Source organism: Morchella importuna, assembly GCF_003444635.1.
Source record: "Morchella importuna strain M04M26 chromosome Unknown Morimp01GS002, whole genome shotgun sequence".
Taxonomy (NCBI): domain Eukaryota; kingdom Fungi; phylum Ascomycota; class Pezizomycetes; order Pezizales; family Morchellaceae; genus Morchella; species Morchella importuna.
The window spans coordinates 485,002-504,323 of NW_025763399.1; the positions used below are offsets into that span (position 1 = coordinate 485,002).

Genomic DNA, 19,322 nt, shown 5'->3' on the forward strand with positions numbered 1-19,322 from the left:
GGGTCTGGATCATGATGTATCTCAATTAATACATGTATGGTCCCCCCAGCCTTAAAGGTAACATGAGAAAAATGCCAAGTCTCTGATAACTTTTCAACCACGATTGATATTAAAAATCCGTAATGATAGAACTCTCCTTCATCACGGTATTCAGCCTTCTATCATTACGGATTTTTAATATCAATCATGGTTGAAAAGTTATCAGAGACTTGGCATTTTTCTCATGTTACCTTTAAGGCTGGAACCATATCGCTGTAAATGAAAATTTAAGAGCACAGTCACCAAGCGCGCACATCCATCTGTATACAATTACAATCATGTGTATAAGTTATTTACTTATGAACTGCCACCGAGGGACCACTTGGATACACAACTACCCGTAGCTGATCTCTAGGTCACTAATAGCAAACTATAAATGACTTCGTCGTTTAGAGATATATATATTATTAGATGTAATTAATGAATTAAACAAAAAAATAATCAATTTATTTTATTATTTCTAATGCTCCTGCTACTTCTACTGCTGCTACTGCTGCTACTGCTGCCACTGCTGCTACTGCTGCCACTGCTGCTACTGCTGCCACTGCTGCTACTGTCACCGCCTCCGCTGCTACTTCTGCTACTTCTGCTGCTGTCACTGCCTCCGCTGCTGCTACTGCTACTGCTACTGCCTCCGCTGCTGTCCCGATACCCCGCTGCTGCCTCTGCCTCTGCCTCTGCCTCTGCCTCTGCCGCTGCTACCTATTAGTAATGGCTATACCAATCATTGGGCTGGATATGACCTACCTTGATCCCGGTGATGGTGATGGTTATGGTGATGGTGGTGATGGTGACCCCAAGCGCTGAACTATGTTAGCAGAAGGGGAGAACATAGGGGAGCAGGCAAGCAACAGATGGGAACAGTTGGGGAACGGAGGGGAATAGATGGGACACTGATCTAATAAGATGAACTTGGAATGAAGGGAATGATGCTGGAGTCATTGGTGATGATTATCGTGGAGGTGTTGGTGGTGTTAAAGTGTTGGTGTTGAAGAAGAGGAAGACCACCCGTGGTGGTGCTTTATAGCAAGCAGGAGTCATTTAGTTAAATAGACATTTAGCTGAACAGTGGAAAATTCCAGTGTTAAACTGAGCTCGATCTTATCTCCAAAATTCTTGGCAGTCTAAACGACGAAGTGATTTAGCCAAACGACGTAGTCATTTACAGTTGTCCTCTAGAGCGCGATTTAACCTACTTGTAGTGGTTTCTATGGCAAAATCGAACGTGTTTGGCTTTAGTATCATGTGTATTATGTAGGTTTAAAATATCCGGACGATTTTATAGTTTTAGAAATAAAACTCCAATTCCATCGATCATAGCTACTAAGTACGTACATGTAGTTACATGTATAAATAACAAAAAGATTTATAAGCATCGTCGCAATATCCTCGCAACCCAAATTCCCATCTAGGTGGCAGTTTGCTGCTTACGAACACCCGTTGACAGCATATTTTTGCGTCTAACTCTGATTTTCTGACTCTCTTCGTGATTAAACTTCGATATCTTTTGGGCATGACAATTTCTGAGGTGGACTAGCAGGTTCCCCCTTCTTTCAATTCCAAGGCGACCAAGGCGGTGGCAATCCTCAAAACAATCCAAAAGACCTTCATCGTTTCTCTCACCGTGATAACTTGGCAATTTCTGAAAATCATAGAGATTTCTAGAATAGGTTGGCCTTCTACGAGGATGGCTCGGATTCGGATTAACCGGAGCAAACGGAGTGGACTGCGGTTCATCGGTTACGGTTTGGGGTGTGATAATATCCTCCCTACCATTACTGACACCAGTTGCCCGTATTGCGGAAGGGCCGTGTTGATCATATTCGTGCATCTCCACCGAATTCGAAAGACGTGAGTCCATGAGTTCAAATTGTGATTCCTCACTGCTTTTGGACGTAATGAAGATTTAGTTTGACTCTTAGAACAACCATTTTGAAAATTGCTTACCTAATACTACTAGAAGTCTGTGATTGCAGGTACGGGTGCCTCTCGCAACCTTTTACTATCCACTGCTCGTTCTGTTCTAAAATCCTGTTGTCGATATATGTGCGAGTCGCGTAAACCGGTGGTGAGCTCTGTGGAATTGTAGTAGGCAGTGATCCGCAGCAGGATAAAGATTCTAAGCTGCTAAAGTGACTGATGGATTTATGAGATACGTTTAGAGGTTGACTGGGGAATATTGGAGCTTACCTGGGGGGATGTACTGCAAGTTCAGTAACGTTTGATGGGCCATTGAGGCTCGGAAGGTGCTCGGGAGTGGATGTCTCTTGAGAGTTTCCTACCATCCCGTGTGAATCAGAGATACACATATGATCATCGAGATATGATCTTTGTGCTCTAGAGATAATGGAACGATTACGATACATATCGGAATTCGAATCGGAGGTGTAAAAGCTCATCGGTTTCAATGTATAATAGCAAACGGTGTAATGAAGAACGATGAATAGAGAGAAATATAGGTATTTTTGTCAGATATATAATGGTTAACCACTAATCCTGAAAAAGATGAGTCTCAAATCACTGAGCCATAGGGAGAACTATAATATCGTTCTCAGAGAGGGGGCGACCGCTTTTTCAACCTCTTGCACACTCAAACAGTTTTCCGGTCCATATACCATCTCAATAAACTCAGTCTTGAGCTCTATCATTCTGGGTTTCTTTGTCCATGTCGCTACTATTGATGCAAGCCTAGAGGGCAGCAGTCCAAACTCAGCGACTGAGATAAGCTCCCCAGTGTCAACTTATTACCGGGCCAGTTGTTGTACTTCGCAATCGCAAGGATGGGTTACCGAATACATCTACTGGCTTGGAAACATCCGGCGTGATTAGTCGTGATGCGAAAGAAACTCAGCAATAAAGACGTGAGAATGTCGAACCCTAGTAACGATAATATAGGTAATCTTGCGAAGCAGTTGGTGGAACGATCCATTCCCTATTGAACGTAAGTTTTGTCAGCCGTCTAAAAATGGCACAGCTTTAACTCAATTTTTTGCCCAAGAAACCCACCTGCCAATGTCCACGCCCTGTCTAGCTTTCGTGTCGAATTAAACTGTAGAAACATATAGCTTCCTGCCGTTAGTTAGAGGTTACACAATGATGCATTTGCCGGATAACACCAGAAACAAGTATGCATATCTGAGCAAGTTAATACTCTGTATGGATATCATTTGCTAATACCAAATACGAAGTCTGCATTGCATGATTTGGGGGTATATTTTTGAATAACCACGATCGTATTTATTTGATAGGTGAATTCAAACAGTCTTCCATGCGGATGCCAATAGGTTCGATGCCGGCGTTTAATGATGTACGGGCTCAGTCTAAGTAGAAGGTGGTGCGTGTTCGGATTAGGACCGCAGAACATGATATCTTTCTCGCCGGGCTACGCTTGGCCTCCATGTGCAGCCAAGTGTTATATATTTGGGTGGCTGGTGGTGAATCTATGGATTGGCTCGTTGATACGCAGGATGATTTATCCCATGGTCAAAGTTGGCCCTTTTTCGTGGGGGCCAAAAGCCACACGAAACCCGAGTGAGGGATTGGCCAGGGTTGTTTCGGGTCCAATAATTGATAACGATTTGTTAGCACTAGCCACCTTTTGGCCCCCAGGAAAAAGGGTCAACATGTCTTGACGGACTGTGGGATAAGCAAACATCGGGAGGCTTGAGGCTTGGCGCCCCCGCCACCTGGTAGAGTACTGTCGTAACTCAGCGACTGTTGTTTTAGCGATGTTCGTTGTGTTCGTTGTCGCGCTCGATCTGGGCGTTGTCCCACCGCCGGACTCCGAAATAGGTTCATTAATAGTCATCAGTCTCGAGTTATTCGGGCAAAAAGCTAAATATCTTCACCTTTAGAGGAAGCGATCTTCAAGAAAACAGCCCTCTCCTGCACGATTTAAACTAAACGTAGTTTAGCAAATCGTCTTGGCAACCCCCCGAATAACTCGAGATTTAGCGGTACTCGAGTTCTGGCACAAACGGCTGAGAAACCACTCCGGGCCATCGCTTATCGATTATGTGATTTTTCGGAACAAGCACTCTATCGACTGCGGTCCCCCGGGATAAGGATTTTATTATGAAGTATACCTACCGTGTGTTAGCTATTTTGAAAGTGTATAGAGTCAAAGAGAAATAAGGGGCAGTAAGCATCAAATATACCATACTTCGAAGGATGTCTCCTATCCCTCGGGAAAAGGTCTCGAGAGTACCGCTGTCGGCCAAAACCCGCTGTCGGATTGTATGAGGATGGATGATGAAATAACTATGATAAGTATGAATACCCAGGTGAATGCAATTTCTGATGGCTGCTATACTAAACTCGCGAGAACTCTTGTCAACCAACAATATCTTGATGAGAGATGTCAAAAAAGGTTCCCAAGGGTTATGGCATCTATACCTTCATATATAGTCCATTACAGATCAAAATAACACGTCATGATAACGATGTACAGTTGGTATTGCTGGGATACACTAGGATTCCCCGTCGGAATAAGATTTTGATGGAGGTGGTGTGATCACTACCCGAGCGTTAGCCAATCATGAAAAATATTGGAGAAGAAAGTAAAAACTTGCAGAAGAGAGCGAACGTGATGATCCATATTTGGTTGATCTATGAGGAGATGAGCAGGTATTATTCCTTTGAATACAATACGTAAGTCTCAAAGTTGGTCTTCGAGACGTTTCACGATCACGACGGCGGAAGCTACCTACTACTGGCCACCCACTGCTGGCCACCCCTATATATATAAGAATTCGGGAGAATTCAGGAAGGAGCAGTGCCCAATAGTTAGGTTACATTTTGAACGCACCTTGCATTTAATCTAACCTAGCGTGCAGTTAATATTGGCCGAACGAGGTCTCGCGCAGTGGATGATGTAGCCAGACAATGATATATTTATAAGACAACTATACATGTATAGATCGACTAATCTTTACCTACTCTACCATCCTATCTATTTATATTTCTAGGATCATTCTTTATTATTGAGTTAAAAATGCTCAAGCCAGAGCGTCAACGTGACACGCGCGCGAAGTCTGTTTTCCGCGCAGGACTGCGCATGCGCCAGACTACGCACTACGCGTGTTCTTGGCAGCGTTAACCATCACAAGTGAGTAGAGCGTATTTCAATAACCACGATAGATATGGAGAAGAAAACTGTTTGTCCATGAAGCTAGAGAGCAATTGAACTAGTATTCCTGTTCGTAGGCCCGTGTAGTGGGAAAATCAGATTTTTGGTTCATGCGGGGTGAGTAAATGTAATTACAGCTACGAGAAAACTTTATTTGATGAGACCACTCGCTTCACACACGGCAAACAGCGTAGATCTGGGCGGCCCACCGCCATGAACCTATCTGCAACCTTCAGAACGAAATTTTGATAGTAATCGCCTAAAAAGCGAGGGGAAAAAATGAGGGGATGCGCACAACTCTATCAGAGCCTATTATTTTGTAGAGGGGGCTTTTTCTGCTTGCGGTGCCTCCTTTGATCAAGCTAGCCGGATAGTGAGTGAGAAGATTATTGTAGAACTAGCTAGTCCTATTGGCTCCAGCAGCCGTAAACCCCGCCCTCGTACTGCACCAGCTACTCAGGAATCCCCCACGGGCTCTTGCTTGATTGATCAGGGGTGATTTAGTAAACTCGAGCCGCGCAACTTGAAGGGGGAAGAAGGGGGCGAGGGGGCTGAGGTGGGTGAGGTGGGTGAGGGGGGTGAGGGGAGTGAAAGCCGGCGTATGTGAGATCAGTTTGACCGGTCGCTCAACGAAATATCCCTTCGTTCGTTTCGACCATGAACGCTATTGGGGGTGTTTAGCTTGTTCCAGCGACTTTATCTCTAGTACACCTACCTGTCCGCTGAGACGAATTACTGCGGTAACCCACAAAAAACGCGCAGGACAAATGGCGACGCAACGCTGTTGTATCTCTTCTTCCACTAATAACAGGAGTATATATTGATGATAGAGACAAGACAAGACAAAAGCAACATGTAGCTAGAGATGTCCGTGATGCGGACATCTGTATGGTGCCCCCAGTCTTAAAGATAACATGAGAAAAACGCCAAGTCTCGAATAACTTTTCAACCACGATTGATATTAAAAACCTGGAAAGACAAACTCTTCTTCATCAAGGTATCCAGCTTTTGTTTTTCCAGATTTTTAATATCAATCGTGGTTGAAAAGTTATTCGAGACTTGGCGTTTTTCTCATGTTACTTTTAAGACTGGGGGAACCATATTTCTCACAACCTTTGAGGCAGTCTGTCGATCGGACCGTGTAGTGCGTGGGGTGAGTTTTGTCATGGGCTATCACTCGCGCCTCACAATTTTTTTTTTTTGTTTAATTCATTAATTGTATCTCGCGCCTCACGACCGAGAGTAGCTGAAACACTTTTTTTTTTTTTTTTTTTGTGTAATTTAGCTGAGACGCTTTACCTGTGGCTGGGTTTTTTGTTTGTCCCTGCCGGAAGTTATCGGGATAGATTGTGAGGGGGAGCGATAGGTCCTGATTGGGCGTGGTAGGGTGAACGGCTTTCGTTCCCGATCGGCCGCGAATGGCGAAATCTATTGTTGGTAGGGCTAGACTTCTCGGGACGAAGTTGGGCTGGGGTACCGTGTTGTGTTAATTGTGCATCTACATTTTTGGCCGCTACGGTTTGCTGCTGGACGCCTGTTTGGCAGTATGCAAAACCTCCACAAAGTGTTTTTCCACCACCGGTCGAGTCAGACATGGGATTGAATGAGTTTCGTTCTGCTTTGGCCTTTATTGACCCACACGGTTGCACTTATATTGAACATGAAGATATATTAGCAAAACATAGTATATATCCAGATCGTATTTGTGGTGTCGCTGATTCTTTGTTATTGGGTCTTGGATTATTACTTGGTGAAATCGCTATGATCAAAATACATGGATGGCATTGTGGTGTAGATCGTATATATAATATTGCGTACCCGCCTAAGTTTGCTATAGTATACGTATATATACAGTCAAGCCGAACCACTACCCACGCATGTCCGTACTCTACTCCACAACCCGCTGCGAGTGCTAGCTGAAGGTGCTTATCAACATGAACCACTTACTACATGGGCTTTATTTCATTGTGAAAGAATCTATCGCCAGTCATAGGAACCTAAGGTCTCACAACGGCATATAACGCACGTTCAGATGACCTTGATCTCACTCCCGGGTATGTTTATGTTATCCCATTGCATAACGTTTACTTCGATTCATCTAACTGTATAGAGATACACCGCTTCTAGATACATGTGCAGTGACCCTTCGTTAAGCGTCCGCTGCCTCCGCTGCCTCCGCCGCATCCGCAGTCAACCACGCACGTGCACTCTCCATCTAACGCCAAACTCTCCTTTGACAGCCGTTTCGTATGGCGAAATACCAAGATTCCCGGCCCGGATCAGCTACAGCATATATCTATAACTAGCCCCCGCGTCCTGCGGTGATATAGAGAAGGCTTTACAACAGGCGGCTCTCGCCGAAAGCGTCTCAAGTTAGGCAATGTCAGCCTAAACCATTAGAACGCCTGACCGGGCTACTCCTTTATTTCAACTGGCCGTTGAAACCATATATATATATATGAAATAGCATTCACGGGGAAGGTTCTCCAGTCTAAAGTCATTGTTTTCGGACTGATATCATAGCGCTGCATAATTATACAACAAGAGCTAACTCGAGCTAGATATTAGACAGACACCGGTTCCCCAGCATTCCAATCAAAAGAAATATTTTCTTTATTGATACACGCTTAAGTTTTTGAACCATATTCCGAGCCGAATATTATACTCGGGTCACGTCGGAAGCCGATATTCAATAGGCCAGGTCAGGCTAGCCAATAATTCAAGGCTAATAACTGCTATTACAATGTTAGCGGCTTAACACTAGAGCCGGTGTCTTGAGCATTGGAATAACGGCCACCTAGATGTGAAGTATCTTTATTTATATACAACCTCCGCAACAACTAGGTACTCGACACTAATGGTAGATACGGCCTATCTGCAAGAAGCTTAGTGACTCAATCATAATCTATCACTCGAGAACTAATACACTAATAGTGTCGTCTGATGAATATTGCTATTTCTTGCACACCAAACCTTAAACACCGACGTAGTCACCTAGCACTAGGAATCTGGAATCACCTCTCAACTACCTGCTCGCATCAATGCGCCGTTCATAGTGTGGTCCATGAGCCGAGCAAGCTCGAGCTTTATGTTTGAGCTTTAGGCTCGTTGAAGACAGGCCCCACCTTTATGCGGCCGGGCTGGCTCAAGCCCTTTAACTGAGATTTTTACTGCAAACCAATGTTTCCGTTCAATAAAAGAGCTCCAGCTTGGTCAAAGTCGGGTATGCGGCACCGAAGCCCGTGGTTGACCGAGCTATCCCAGTGCACAGTCATTATTCACTCATATTTTGGGAATCATATCCTCAGCGGACGTAACGGGATTTTCCGGAAGTGGGGTTGATACTACTACTACATACTACATACTCTAGCTTTGAGGACTGCACGAAAGGCTGGGCGTGTTATGTTGTTTGTGAATTGTAAGTCACGCGTTAGAGAGTAGATAAACCAGATGCTATGCTTATACACCGTAAATAAGCGCTAACTGCAATAGACAAATAAAGCGAAACAACTCGATACTACAAGACTCAATGCTGCACACCGGATAAACAGACGAATCAATCAGTGGGAAGTTCGATATGCAATTAATGAATTAAACAAAAAAAAAAAAAAGTGGGAAGTTCGATCATGGAATATCACTCGATATGGAATGTCAGTCGATGATTCCTATGCAGCAGGTTTGCTCTCACAGGTTTTTCTGCTCGTTGGTCGGTCTATGGAGGTTTCCTAAGTACGGTGTCTACGGCTTGATTGCATCAACGAGTACCTTCGCGAAGAGATCACATGGACCATGCATGTTGCGCCTTATGCATCGTGTAGCTCAGCCTAGGGCCTAGGCCACATGTGGTACACATTCTCGAGTTCGGTGCTACATTACTGCAGCATCGAACAGGTTAAGGTAATACGAAGTAGTGCGTGTGGTGCTACAGTGAACCTGCTCCCACAGTCTGACAGCCCTAGTCATAGGATATCACTCGAATTATTTTCTTCAAGTGTTGATTCTGTGGCCCCCCGGCCGAGGTATGGTATCATGCTAGGCTGTTTTCTGGTATATCAGGAGATATTAATGTGGCGTAATCTTACAACCTCTCCATACACTAACTCCCGGGGCCAACGATCCCCCCATTCTCAAGATGTGAGCTTTCTCGTGGTTCCTTGGCGTGGGGCTTTCGCAGAGCTAGGAGGTCGTGGTAGCAGAGCATGGTAGAAAAAGCCACAGTGGAGGATGGGTTTAGTAAGAATACCGGTTTATTGGGATTTGCTAACGTGAAAATATAAAGGCAGTGCTAGTGTTGAATATGCCACTGTCTGGACTCTGCTTAGTACTAGCGGTATGTTAGTTTATCGACGGCTAGGCCGAGACCTGCTCAGGATCTGGCGATCTACCAGGCTCGGTAACTTGGCTTGGCACCGAAAATTACTGTTTATGATAATTTCTAGGTGAAATCTCAATTGTATTATTACCTTATATGGTAAGGCAAGCGCCGGGTTTGTATAATATTCTGAGCACCAGATTCTCAGCATTTTTCGTCCAACGAGGCGGTAGCATCAATCCATGCAGCTTACCAGAAATCTAGGTAGCTCAGGTATCTAATCATGGGCGTAAAGCCTGCCTCGTATATCTTCAACGACTAAACCTCAAAGCTGCAACTGCGAACCTCCTATAAGGGTAATCTCTATGGTAGCACTTTGGCCCCTTTTCTTTGATTTTCAGCAATGGAAATCTTTCTGTAAAGGTGACCGCCCTATAAAGGTACATACCAAATTCCTTATTGAAAACTCTCACTGTATAATTTTGAGGCAGCATATCTTGCCTGAAGAAGATACGAAATGCCCCGCAGTGATAACACCGGCCCGATTTGCCACAAAAGACGGGAGAAAAGGCGCGCCAAGTCGGACCAAAAAAAACCTCAGCCATCGAAAGTGCAACACTCTAGATACCTACATGACCAGCTGACACCTCTCCCTACTCAGCAGCCTACCATTGATATTCCTACCCACATCCGCGACATGCCAGCCAGCCGCTAACGAACCATATCAGAGACATTTATACCACACAATCGTGAAAATGTTTTGTCAGATAAGAGGATAGCCAACCAGCTTCCGTAGCTCCACATCTCCGTCAGCATAGACTCTATGCGGGGTAACTAAGGACAGAAGGTATGTGGACGCACATTTTCTGCGGGGTAAGTAGGTGCGCATTTTTGGCTAGTTATTGATGCTTAGTTATATAGCTGGAATATCCAAGTGGATGTTCATTTGAACTTATGCTTTTGCAGGATATCAATTAGGAATCTTCCCAACGAAAAGATCTCGATCCTTTTATTTCTTCACAGTAGCTACTGAACGCCTAAGTAGTAGTTTCTCCCAAATCAATGCTATTGAGTGTGCTAATATGCGACATGGTACTATACGTAGTACAAGGCTCGTAAGCCACAGAAATTTGAGACACGAAACTTAGCAAGGTTTAGCGTGCAAGGCTACCATTATGACAATCGGTTTCTAATTGAACTAATTTTTCGACTGATTTGAGCAAGAACGACCGATGGCTTACAGGAATATATCTCAATTGAGTCTTTTGCAGAATAAGAAAAGACTCGGCCAATTAGACCGCAGAAGTGACATAGGGTTGGTGAAGAAAATTCAACTAGTATCATAACTGACCAGGCGAGTCCATCTGGCCATGAAGGGGTGTGTACTGGTGGTGAGATCAAGCCAATTTTCACCTTGAAATAATTTGGTCACCAGCTATGGACATAGATATACATATAACGGTATAGATATGTATGTAGATAGTTTTACGAATTCAGACCATCAATTGCAAGATTATTTGGAGAACTAGATGTAACATTGTGATTTTGATAAAGTTTAACGACTTTGGTTAAAGAGAAAAAAAAGAAGAAAAAGAACTTCGAATTCCACCCATCTTCGTTAAATTACATGCAGAAGGAAAACAAAAGATTACCATAAATTTTGACCCGGAAACCTTCTCCCAGATGCCTAAATGACCCTTTTCTACTCACTAGTACTACCTGTCAACATTTTGTTTGTACGTGGCTCTAATTTTCTTACTCTTTTCACGGTCATATTTCGGCACCTGCTGCCCATGGCAATTCCTGAGGTGGACCAGTAGGTTGCTCCTTCTTCCAAACCCATGACGGCCAAGACGACGCTTGCGGCAATCTCCAAAACACTCGAAACGATTTTCATCATTTCTCTTCCCACAATAACCTGGCAAGTTCTGAAAGGCATACGGGCCACCGTGTTGGGTTGGCCCACTACGAGAAGGGTTTGGATCAACTGGAGGAGAGGAGCTGGGTTGCCGTTCACCGATTGTGGGATGAGGTCTGGAGAGCGCTGGGACAGCGTCCGTGCTGGGGCTGTTGATGCTTGGTGTTTGTGCCGCCGAAGGATTGACCCAAGGGTCTAGTTGATCATATTCGTCTGCCAGAACCGAATTCGAAAGACGGGGGTCGGCGGGTCCAAATTGTGATTGTTCACCGCTGTTGATAATAAAAGTTTAGCTTACATTTGGCTACTCAAATAACAATTCTGGAGATGAATTTACCTGAAACTACTGAAGATTTCCGATTGCGAGTACCCTTCAGACTTTCCTCTCCATTGCTTTTGTTCTGGATGCCTGTTGGAGGCGAATGCACACGCGGCGCAACGGGGTTGCAAACTACGCGGAGTTGTAGTAGCTGATAGTGATCCGCAGGAGGATAAAAGCCCTGAGTTACGATGACTGGTTTATTTATGAGCTATGTAAAAGTTTGGTTGTGAAATGTTAGTACTTACTAGCAGAAATAGGTTAGGAATTCAGCGAATTCTGATGTTCCATTGGCATCATGAAGGCATGCGACAGTAGATGCCTCCTGAGAGCTTATTTCTGTTTTAGGTGAAGCGGAGATGGAGTCATCGAGAGGAGAGCCTTGTGCGCTAGGATTACCGGCAATGCTAGCAGCATTGGGGTGCATATATGGGCCGACGTTGTAAACACTCATTTTTAATGTATAGTAGCAGGCCGTGTAATCGGGAATGATGAATAGAAAGAGATGGGGTGTTTTTGGCCAAATATATATAAGGACAACCGTTCCTCGTGAAAACTGAGTTTGGTCGAGTCTCAACTTCTTGGGCCTCCCTCCGGCCCATTATGTCGTCCTTAGATGGAGCAGCCACTCTTCAACCTCTTCTATATTCAAACAATCTTTTGGCCCACAAAGCATCTCAACAAACTCAGTCTTGAGCACTTCTATCCTATGGTTTTTTGACCATGTCACTACTATCGATGCAAGCCCTATAGAACTTAGCAATCGCGGTCTAAACTCAGCGACTGATATCAGTTTTCAATCGTGAAGCGAAATACCGAGTCAGGCGTTATTATGTCCTGCAATTGCAAGGATGGGCTACTGATTTTTTCTGCTGGCTTTGGCACGTCCAGCATGATCCGAAGTGATGCAACAGGAACTCAGCAAAAGGTGTCGAATACTGGTGAGAGTATCGAATCCTAGTAATGATATCAAATCCCAGCAACGACATCAAGCCCTAGTATAGATATTAAGTCTTAGTGGTTATGTGGGTAATTCTGTGAAGCAAGTAGTGGAACGCTTCATCCCCTAGTGAAAACAGTTTATCGACCGCATCTAACGTCGGTATAGCTTGAACCCAACTCCCTCGTCCAAAAAACCCGATTGCCGGTCACCATTCGGCTTCCCTTATCGGATTAAAATATAGTTTATTAATGCCTTGCCCGATGTAAAACATAGATTCCTGTTCAGTGGTTGCATAAGGGTGCTTTTGCTGCATAGCACCAAGAAAGAGTATATCTAAACAAGTTAGTGTTTGATGTGACACGTGGACTACTATTTGATAGTATCAAATACGAAGTCTGCATTACCTATGGAAGTATGATGTCGAATAGCATGGTTGTGGCTGTGCGATAGGTGGGCTCTAAGCCGTCTTCCATGCGGGCGCCGATAGGCTCGATGCTGGCGTTTAATGATGACTATGTATGACCTCAGTCTCAGCAAGAGGTCATACTTGTTCAAATTATAACCACAAGATCTAATACCCGGGGTAGGTAAGAAGAACCTGAACATGAAATATCCAAGCAGGGATATAATTTGCAATTGGCACATAATATGCACGAATCAGCGACTGTTACCTCCAAATTCATGTTCAGGTTCTTCATACCTACCCGAGTAAACTTTTTGCCAAACTGAGTTTCACCTCCATGTAACGCCAAATGTTACGATTAGGCGATTGGTTAATCTGTAGATTGGCTCGTTGATGTGCCTTTACTGGTCAAGTAATTTATAAGCAAAGATCGGAGCTACAACGGCTTCAGGCTTGGCGTTCAGGATATTCGGTACTAATATGCGGGATATTCGGTACTAGTGTCCGGGATTGGTATTCGGTACTAGTACTCGGGATTAATACTCGGGCTTGGCTTCGTCTTTTCGTCTGATCTCGCTCTGATCCCAAAGTAAACTGGGCAGGTTTATTTCCTATACCGAGTAAGACTTCTGTATTGAGAGGAGTTTTGGGGATATATACCTTTAACTTATCCCACACGATAACAACATCAGTGAATACTAGTTGATTCAGCGGTAATATTAAAGATGCTGCCAAATCTCCGTCGGGGATGCATGTATCTACCGTATGTGCTGCGATTATTAGCTATTTTAAAGTCTAACGAATAAAAAAGAAATAGGAAAAAATGTGCATCAAATAGACAACGAAAATTCCACTTCGAGGGGCTCCTCTTATTTCCTGAGTACCGAGTCTCGAATATACCTTCATTAGAGACTTCGAAAAGGTCCTCGAGGGTTATGAGTATCTGTACCTTGATATATAGATTAATATATTCAAAGAACACAGTTTAGTGATGTGTAGTTGGTATTGATGTTGTAATAGGATTTGACGGAGTGATGCAAAACCTGTGAAGTGTCATGTAGTCAAGTGCCCAAGTTGAAAAATATCGAAAAGGAAAGAGGAACTTGGGAGCGCGAAACTGAAGATGCAGTTTCTTTATAATATCTTGAGAAGATAGACGGACAGGTATTATTTCTATTAACATAGGAGTCGCAAGTTTGTCCTACGGTCCTGCGGTGTTGGGGGGGCTGGCGCCTCCTGGCCCTCTGTGTAAGCATGCAATGAGCCATAGTCAGGTTTGACTATTGAATAGCATCCTTGGAAATCTGCCTTGCGGAATTTCCTTCCCCATAGGTTTAACAAACGCACCTTGCATGACATTAGTGTTACGTGTAGGCCGTACGGGGGTTCTGACATCAGTAAGGATATCCACTGATCCTAAAATCTGAAAGTTCCTCGAATACAGTTAGTCCAACCCATCCTCCCTTCATAGTTTGTTGAGGGGTATTGGGCCGCGTTGGAAAATGTGACTTAAGAGGTGGTAGTGATAACATTTCCTCCCCGAATTAGAGGAGGGAGCGGGGCCGGGGCGTTGCGATTTGGAAATAAAAACAGGTTAACCTTGCCTATGCATCGCGCGTACTTAAACTTGAACGTTCAGAACTAGAGCGATGAATGTTTTACATGGTATATAGAGATCACCTTAGTACCTCTAGATTCACATATTTCCATGATCTAGTTGTATCTTTATTGATGGCGACGAATTTCAAGTATTTGCGTTACTGGTGTAAGAACGGAAGAGCGAAGGAACAGGGGCGGCAGTGAAATAGAAATACCGCGGTATCTAAGAGCAGAGCCTCAATATGCACAGTACTATTATCTCAGTCGATAGCGCATATGTGGATTGATGTTACGTTGTCGAGGCTGAATTGATATGCCGGATTGCCAAGACTCGAGGGATTTCGTACGGGATAGCAAAAAAATCCGGGATAGCAAATTGATTTTGCAGTAATAAAATTAAAATCTCAGAAGATTTCGTACGGGACAGCAAGGGATCCGGCTTGCAACTGTAGCACTGTCAGGTGTTATTACTTTTTTTAAACTCATAGTATGGTATGCAACATGTTAACATCGGTCGCGTCCACAGGATACCGCACGGGAGCCTCATCGCCGTACCAGCATGCATACTGCATTGCATAGTCGAATGTGACACCTACAATATAAGCCATTTGTGAAGTTCGTAGTGTGAGAGAGAATGACTTTGAGTGTGGTTTGAACACGTGACCTTGAGGGAGGATGTGTTTGTAGTGCGAAGAAGATACTATTGCGCCGCTGAAGTTCCAGCGACAATGTGGGCGTTTGAGCGCTCTATATATACAGATATTCTAATACCACGTGATCCCCTGATTGCATAATCCTTGACACTAAGCCTTGTCCGAATCCCTGTTCCTTCTATGAGTCATCCCTTATACATGAGTAATTCCATACATAACCGATGTCGCAATGCCCTATTTCTACACTTCCCCTCACTTGCCACATCGTATCAATTCTGACAATTTTTGGTGAGCTGGTTTCGGTAGTCCTTTGGTCATTATGTCTGCAACATTGTCTTCGGTTGGGACATAGAGGAGTTTGAAGGTTTCGGCTTCGAGTTGTTCACGTGTGTAGTGATAGTGAACGTCGATGTGTTTGGACCGATCGTGGATACGTGGGTTCCGACATAGTTCGATAGACCCTGTGTTGTCGGCGTGGATGTTGTATTGGTATTGTTGTTGGAGTTCGCATAAGGCGTTGCGAATCCATACCAGTTGTCGAGCTGTTAGGGACAGTGCCATATATTCGGCTTCTGTTGTTGAGACGGCGACTGATTTCTGCTTCCGGCTTCTCCAGCTTATGGCTGATTTTCCTAGTCTGAACACGTATCCTGAGAACGATTTTCTGTCATCTAGGTCTGAAGCGTAGGAACTGTCCAAGAAACCATCGAGTGTTCTAGTGTTTCCTTTCGGGTAGAACAGGTTCCAGTCCTTGGTTCCGTTGAAGTATCGGAGAGTTCGTTTGGCTGCTCGTAGGTGGTCCTCAGTTGGGCATGAGGAGTACTGAGAGAGGGCTGTAATGGTATGGGTGATATCAGATCTGGTTGCTATGCTGGCGTACATGAGTGATCCAATTATGGATTGATACTCAGTTGGTTTCTCGATTTGATCTTCTGGTTCTCCTTTACGAAGATTCAGATTTGGTTCGAGTGGTGTACCAACTGGTTTGCAGTTATTCATTCCAAATTTGTCTAGGATTTTGTTGATGTATGCTAGTTGTGACAACGTGATACCGTTCCTTGTTACCGTTATTTCTATTCCCAGTAGGAATTTCGCATTACCGAGATCCGTACATTCGAAATCTGCCTTAAGTAGTTGTCTGATTTCGTTTCTGAATGGGGAGTCGGGTCCGAATATCATGATGTCGTCAACATACACCGATATGTATAGTTGGTGTTTCTTATGAATGAAGACACATGGGTCAAATTTGGCTGGAACAAATCCTTTCCGTTGAAGGGAGTCTGCTAGGCAAGCGTACCATTCACGGGGTGATTGTTTTAGTCCATATATGCATTTTCGAAGTTTACAAACCTTATGGTCCTGCCTGTAGCCTTCAGGTAGTTCCATGTAGATTTCCTCCTTAAGTATACCATATAGGAAGGCTGACTTCACGTCCATTTGTTGTGGTATCCAACCATTGTGTGCGGCTAGTGCAAGTAGGAGTCGTAGGGAATCGTATCGGGCAACGGGGGCGAAGGTTTCATCATAGTCTTGATACTGTACTTGGGTGAAGCCTTTGGCGACGTATCTAGCTTTGTATCTTTCGATTGTTCTGTCCGCGTTGTGTTTTACCTTAAATACTCATTTTCCTCTGACTACTGCTCGGTTGGTTGGTCTGTCGACAATGACCCAGGTGTGGGCCTTGTCGAGGGCGTCTTTCTCTGTCTGTATTGCCTTCTTCCATAGGTGTTGATCATCGCTTTTCATTGCTTGATTGAAGGTGGTAGGTTCAGTTACTAGGTGTACCCGATGTATGGTGGGATCCAGGTTGTCGTACTGGCTTTGGAGCTTTGCTTTGTCCTTTTTGTGGTCTAGACTGGCTGCTTCCATTGCTAGTTGCTTGGTTTGTTCGTCCATATCTTCATCGGCTAGTATCTCTGATATCTCCTTGTCATAGGTGGTTCCTAATTCCGGTATTTTCAGTCGGATTTCCTTCCTTTTCCCTTCGATATCAAGTGCTGCTTGTTTCTCCGTTTGTAACGGGGGTCTATGGACGTAGGGACTATGATGCCAAGGAATACAACCGAGGGGAGGACGTAGCAATAGGTATTCGAGACTGTGGACTATGGAGTGGCTTTGCCTAGTATGACTAACTAGTTAAGCCCTATGACGAGGTGTAGAACAAAGTAGTATTCGTGGAATAAGTACAAGAAGTTCCGTGAAGAGAAAAGGAAAGGAAGGAAAACATGAAAAGGCACGAGACAACACCCCTTTATATATCCAGGCTCTAGTCCATTGATGACTCATATCTCGCGTAACGGAAACCCAAAGAACATAACAGAAACCCCATTACAAATCCTAATACAACTGCGCAATACCTTCCCTCCACAATCCAATCGATCATCCTAGCTAACAGATAATATTGCCGTTACAGATTACGCCCCCCTCTAAGGCCTATCTCCTGGTAGGCTTAGGTTTCCGTGGATAACGTTCATGGAATTGTCGAATGATGTCGGGCGAATGTTTAAGGTCCGATAGCGGTTGCCAAGAGGCATCATCGTATCCAGTATATCGTACCAGGTACTCAAAGCCACCCCTTCGTTTCCTAGAGTCCACAATATCCTCGACTTCCCATTCTTCCTCCCCTTCGATCTCGACTGGAGGTGGTGGTGACTGTGGTTGTCCAGGTAATGGGTTACCCGCTTCAGGTGATAACAGTGAAACGTGGAATACTGGATGGATCTTCATGGAGCGGGGAAGTTCTAGCTCATAAGCATAGGGGTTGACGCTTCGTTTGATGCTGTAAGGACCAATCCGTTTCCAATCAAACTTCTTGGAGGGTCGCTTTGTTAGAATATGGCGGGTCGACAAGAAAACTTTATCTCCTATATGATAACGAGGGGCAGGAGAACGATTTAGGTTAGCCGACTCCTCTTGTATCCTTTGCGCCCGAAACATTTCGCTCTTCAGAAACTCCACTATGTCCTTCATCTCCTTTGCAATGCTGTTGGCTTGATCTTCCGCTGTCGTTCTACCGTGTTCCAAGGGACCAAAAGTCATTCTGGGATTTCTTCCCGAGTTGGCATAGAAAGGAGAGACTTTTGTTGTTTCCGAAATGTGGTTATTTGTTGCGAACTCAGCCATTGCCAACAGCCGGGCCCAATCATCTTGCTGATAGGAGACATAGCTTCGGATGTATTGTTCCATTATGGCATTGATCCTTTCAGTTTGTCCATCAGTTTGGGGGTGGAATGCGGTGGAGAAACGTGGAGATATTTCCAGGCGTTTGCAAAGCGACTTCCAAAATTCCGCAACAAATTGTGTTCCTCTATCGGACACCACCATATCAGGTAGTCCATGTAGCTTCCAAACATTATCGAGATATAGCCTTGCTACTTCCTTCGAGTCCACCTCTTTAGTCGTTGGTATTAGATGTCGCATTTTGGTTAATCTATCAACAACAACTAGAATCGCATTGTAACCATCACTCTCCGGAAGGTCGGTAACAAAATCCATCGAGACATCCGTCCATGGTCCATCGGGTATTGGCATGGGACGAAGTACCCCATAAGGCGCATTACGTGGTGCCTTGCTACGGACACACATATTGCAATTCCTAACATATCGATCGACATCTTTTCGCATTTGTGGCCAATAATATTCCCGACTTAAGAGTTCCAAGGTCTTTGCTCTACCCGGATGGCCTGCCGATAGTTTGTCATGATGTTCTTTCAGGAGTCTCAGCCGGAGGTCATTATCCTTTGGTACGTAGAGTGCATCTCGATAAAGTAACCGGCCGTTATTGTCTTCAGTACATTCGGCAAGTGAAATTTTATTTGACTGGCGAACGTCGTTCCGGAGCATAGCGAGGATTTCGTTTGGAAAACTATCGACTTGGTAAGCTTTTGAAAATAACTCCTCCACAGTAGACATTCCTTCAGCGGATTCATTTGATAAAGAACCCGCGAACAAACTTAGCTTTGTATCCAAATTTTTTCGCTTCAGAACCACTTGGCTCTGGTGCGTTAG

General features: G+C 44.4%; 3 protein-coding genes across 3 annotated transcripts; all 3 read right to left on the reverse strand.

The window, feature by feature from the left end:
- Positions 1-485: 485 nt before the first annotated feature.
- Positions 486-2,324, reverse strand: LAJ45_01022 (uncharacterized protein; the record flags this gene model as incomplete). Its single annotated transcript, XM_046110620.1, has 5 exons — positions 486-737; positions 787-842; positions 1,471-1,925; positions 1,987-2,175; positions 2,230-2,324. The coding sequence occupies 5 exons, from the start codon at positions 2,322-2,324 to the stop codon at positions 486-488; spliced, it is 1,047 nt and encodes a 348-aa protein (XP_045975798.1).
- Positions 2,325-4,077: 1,753 nt separating this feature from the next.
- On the reverse strand, positions 4,078-4,636 carry LAJ45_01023 (uncharacterized protein; the record flags this gene model as incomplete). Its single annotated transcript, XM_046110621.1, has 4 exons — positions 4,078-4,124; positions 4,202-4,299; positions 4,508-4,555; positions 4,611-4,636. The coding sequence occupies 4 exons, from the start codon at positions 4,634-4,636 to the stop codon at positions 4,078-4,080; spliced, it is 219 nt and encodes a 72-aa protein (XP_045975799.1).
- A 6,558-nt stretch (positions 4,637-11,194) lies between these two features.
- On the reverse strand, positions 11,195-12,170 carry LAJ45_01024 (uncharacterized protein; the record flags this gene model as incomplete). The annotated part of the gene is made up of 3 exons (XM_046110622.1): positions 11,195-11,669; positions 11,735-11,911; positions 11,965-12,170. The coding sequence occupies 3 exons, from the start codon at positions 12,168-12,170 to the stop codon at positions 11,195-11,197; spliced, it is 858 nt and encodes a 285-aa protein (XP_045975800.1).
- Between the last annotated feature and the right edge of the window lie 7,152 nt (positions 12,171-19,322).